The 3,935-nt window shown below is 52.6% G+C and overlaps 1 protein-coding gene across 1 annotated transcript in view; it reads right to left on the bottom strand.

The window, feature by feature from the left end:
* Positions 1-3,877, bottom strand: part of NUP160 (nucleoporin 160kDa) — a gene marked incomplete at both ends in the record, with an annotated part of 19,554 nt that extends 15,677 nt beyond the window's left edge. Inside the window, 4 exons of the mRNA XM_010161261.1 lie at positions 569-683; positions 1,445-1,523; positions 1,726-1,948; positions 3,667-3,877. Coding sequence (XP_010159563.1) covers positions 569-683; positions 1,445-1,523; positions 1,726-1,948; positions 3,667-3,877 — 628 coding nt within the window. The remainder of the gene's footprint in view (positions 1-568; positions 684-1,444; positions 1,524-1,725; positions 1,949-3,666) is intronic.
* Between the last annotated feature and the right edge of the window lie 58 nt (positions 3,878-3,935).

Below are 3,935 nucleotides of genomic sequence, written 5' to 3'. Positions count from 1 at the left end.
GAACCGCTGCTTAGCTTTCCTCGCCTCACTTGTGCCCTCCCCCAGGAGCACACGGGCTTTTGGAGCTCAGGCACTTATGATAAACCTTCCCCTCCCTCCCTTAACACGCGCATTCCAGCGCAGATGAGGCGTGAAGGCAGTTGTGCTGGTCCATTAGGTCTGGCAGCAAGTGGCATGCAGGGAGCAGAGGGTTTTATTAACTTCTTGTTGACAAGGAGCTGCGTTACAGACATTTTTGCTACGGTTAAAGCAGTAAAAAATCCATTTGGTGTGCCTCCTCAGCCCTTGAAGTGCTCCTGCCTGCTCAAACGACTTCCTCAATGCTCCCATATGTTTGTAAATCACCCAATACTGCCGCTTACCCAACGCACACGGCTTGGCTGCGGACAACCCACCCCGCTTTCCAAACACGGCTACAAACACACGCCATGACCATTTTCACAAATCACCCCAAATCCCAGCGTGTAGAATTGAACGGCACCTCAAATCTACGCCACCCACCCAGCCGTTGTTTCTGAGGCCTCAGGCTACGGAAGACGCTGCTCTCCTGAATCCAGGCCTCGCTCACCTTATAGGACCACATCCGAAGCTTGTGGTCCTGGCAGAGCGCGAAGAGGAAGGCATCGTGATCTAGGCAGTGAACAGAGAGGCTGACGGGCAGGTCTGACGGGCCACAGTCACCTCTGAAAGGAGAGTTTAGTTCAACAGCTTAAAATAGATCCCAGGCACAGGGTTTCAACACAAATAAATCAGTGGTGCGAGACCAGGAGGAGAGCGCAGCGTGTTGGGACTGTGCGGGTCAGCGCCCAAGGCACAGAGAAGCCCACGTCACCGGTGACACCCTGTTCTTCACCCGCTTTGCGGAGCTGAAACATATCCCTGGCTTCCCCAACCCCGGTTTGCAGAAGGATCCAGAGGGAAGCAAAGATCCGACCAGCCCCAAGCAACGGAGCGCTGACGGTCAGTGTCATTCAGGGCGGAAGGGAACTCATTCCCATTCCCAAGTAACAGGGCCCAGAATTTGGCAGGGGGCTCTACGATAGCGTAAGGATTACAATCCAGCCGGCACAGAGAGCGTCCGTGTCACCCACACATAAGCTCTCTTGGTCAGGAACAAGCCTGACGTTTCAGAACAAGGGCAAGAACACACAACTCTTGTAATCCCTAATCCATGCTGGCTGCGGGCCATATCCTGGGCAAATCCTCGGAGGCCAATTACTAGATATAACACGTTCATAGACACAGACACGCAGTATCAGCAGGACCCCGTTAAGATGAACTAATCCAGCGTTCAAGTCCCAACTTCCGTACTGCGACGTGACCCAGATGACTTTTTTGGCAGAGTATTTATAGGTGCTGACTTGCCCGTCTTCGACTCCGGCTAGAAACTCTAGGTCAGGGAAATGACAAAATTAGTCCCACTTATTTATCACCAGACACTAACCTGATGGCATTTGGCATCCAACCGGTCAGGAAACGCTGCACCACGGAGCTCTGCTTCAATTCCACAATCGAAACCGTTCCTTTCAAAATAAAAAGGACATGAAATGAGTACTCATTAACAAAGTATTTACTGCCACCAGCAAGGGGCTTCGCAGGCACGAGGCGAAAGAGCTTTTGCGCGTGCGGAGAGAATTTGCACGACACAGGCCTACAATCAAACCCAACGATAGCAGAGGGGGTGTCACACGGAGCGGTGTTTTGCAGCCCGTTCCCGCTCCTTACCAGGCATGTCGTGAGGAGGCAGCTTAAGGACGAAGATCCCTCCCGAGGCCGAGGGCAGAGCAAAGAGAGCCTCCCCCTCGCTGCTCAGCCACGCCGCTGAGGCAACGGAATTTGACGCCAGGCCTGGCACGCTGGGAATCACGTAGTAATTCGAGGGGTCTTGGAAGTTGATTTTGCCAATATCTGTAAACACGGACTGCATTTGGCTCTCTGTTATCAGCTCCTGGAGGAGGGAGACAGCAGAGTACAAATCCTGAGCACACAAACGCAAGGCACGCAGCGAAAAACCACAACAGACACCTGTGGGACAGCAAGTACGATGCTGCTGCTGGATAAAAAGGATGTTTCTGGTATTTTTCTCTCTCTCTCTCTCTCGTCACTACCACTCCTGCTTCTTTTACTGTTAACCCACCATCACTGCTCTTCACGAGCAGATATGAAAGGAAACCTGCAGTTTTCTAGCAGAACTCTCATCCTCTCGCCCCCTCATCTACTGTAACAGCCTCAAAAGAGTCCCGCAGTCCATCAGCTGCTTTGGGACAGCTCATAGCAAAACGCTAGTACTGACCCCTGTGAAGAGCAGCTCTGCCATAGCTCTGCCTGGGACAGCTGTCTGGAACTCTAAAAGCAAGGGATAAGCTCTCCAGGAAAGGAAAAGGACTTGACAAGACACACCAGAAGAAAAAGTCACAGCAAATGGGTAAATTCCATGTAAATTTTGCAGAAGACCCATCTTGCAGGTGAAATAAATACCTTGCTGAATGACAAACACAGCCAGGTCTCCCCCTGAAGCACTCAGTCCCTACCTCCGCAGGGTACTTTGTCCCCACTGCCACAAGGCTGGGCCCCAGGAGCGCTGGCAGAGCCACCTCCAACCTCCAGGCCTCGTTTCAGGTTATGTCACCGATTTTCATCGAAACCGGAGCCCTCTTCACAAATCTGAAACACCCTCAGCTTTGGGGCAAACACTTTCAAGTCCGAGGCCTCTGCCTCCTCCGTGTGCGGCCTGAACACATGCAGTTGCAAACAAAGTGACAGATTTCCAGCTTCCTTTTCCCATCCGACTACTTTTTCCAGCAGTTCTCACTTCCACATAGAGAACTACCCCACGCTGATGAACACGCCTGCTCTATCTGGCCAAGAATCAGAGGACCCTGGAGTTTAGGAGTTTCTAACTTTGAAGAAGTTTAACTAGAAAAGTTTGCAGAGTAAGAAACCAAAATGCAGAGTTTTCCACAAAACTCAGGACAGCCTCCAGCTCTACACCTCTGGAAACAGCAGAGGGTTCCAGCTCTGGGTACAGACCCCCACCAAAGAGCTACGAAATGGCTCGGTGATGGTGGACTGACCCTGCTGGCAGGTAACAGGAGAGCAGCAAAGACTCATGTGTGAGGATAAAGATGGTTTAATAAGCAAAGGAAAGAGAAAGGAGAAAAAAATAAACCCAAACCAAGCAACGCCAAAGCTGTGCACGCACTGCTCAGCAACAGCTCAAGCACTGGCAGGTGCCCACACTGATCACAAACCCGCCACGCAGCACCATGCGAGCTACGGCGAAGAAACCCAACTCCATCCCAGCCAAAACCATTGCACACCCCCAATTCTATTCACATGAGGGGGGCAGAGTGAGAAACAGAGAAGGTGCTGCACAAATACTGCTCAGCAAAAGCTAAGTTGTTAGTGTGTTATCAACACTGTTTCGGTCACAAACCCAAAACACGGCACCACACAAGCTGCCTGGATGAAAATTAACTCCATCCCCACCAAAGGGATAGAGTTAAAGGAGACAGGTGGGAAACAGCACTTTGTTCCCAGGCTAAGAAACACGCTGTGGCCTTTCCTATTTCACAATGCACTTAGTGGCTTCCCTGAGGGCTCCTGATGGCCAGGACGGAGGCAGGTGGCCGACGGAGGCAGGGAGCAGGCCGCCCCAGTACTCACGCTGCGGTACATGCGGGCGGGATGCGGCAGGAGCAGGCGATGCACCGTCTGCCCGGTGATCAGCAGGATGACCAAGTGGTTCTGCACTTCGCAGAGGTGCACACCGCCCGGTAAAAACGGGCACCCCTGGATGCAGAGGCGTACGGCGTTGTTCAGCAAGTTGACATCCAAAGATTCCTCCACCAGCTCCACTGTGTCTCCCGACGTCGTCCTGGGGGAAGGCACGGGGGTAGGTGTGAAGGGGGTGGGCACAAGCAAGGGGAAGAGGG

Source organism: Eurypyga helias, unplaced genomic scaffold (assembly GCF_000690775.1).
Source record: "Eurypyga helias isolate BGI_N326 unplaced genomic scaffold, ASM69077v1 scaffold21591, whole genome shotgun sequence".
NCBI lineage: Eukaryota > Metazoa > Chordata > Aves > Eurypygiformes > Eurypygidae > Eurypyga > Eurypyga helias.
This window is presented reverse-complemented; position numbering and strand designations above follow the sequence as displayed.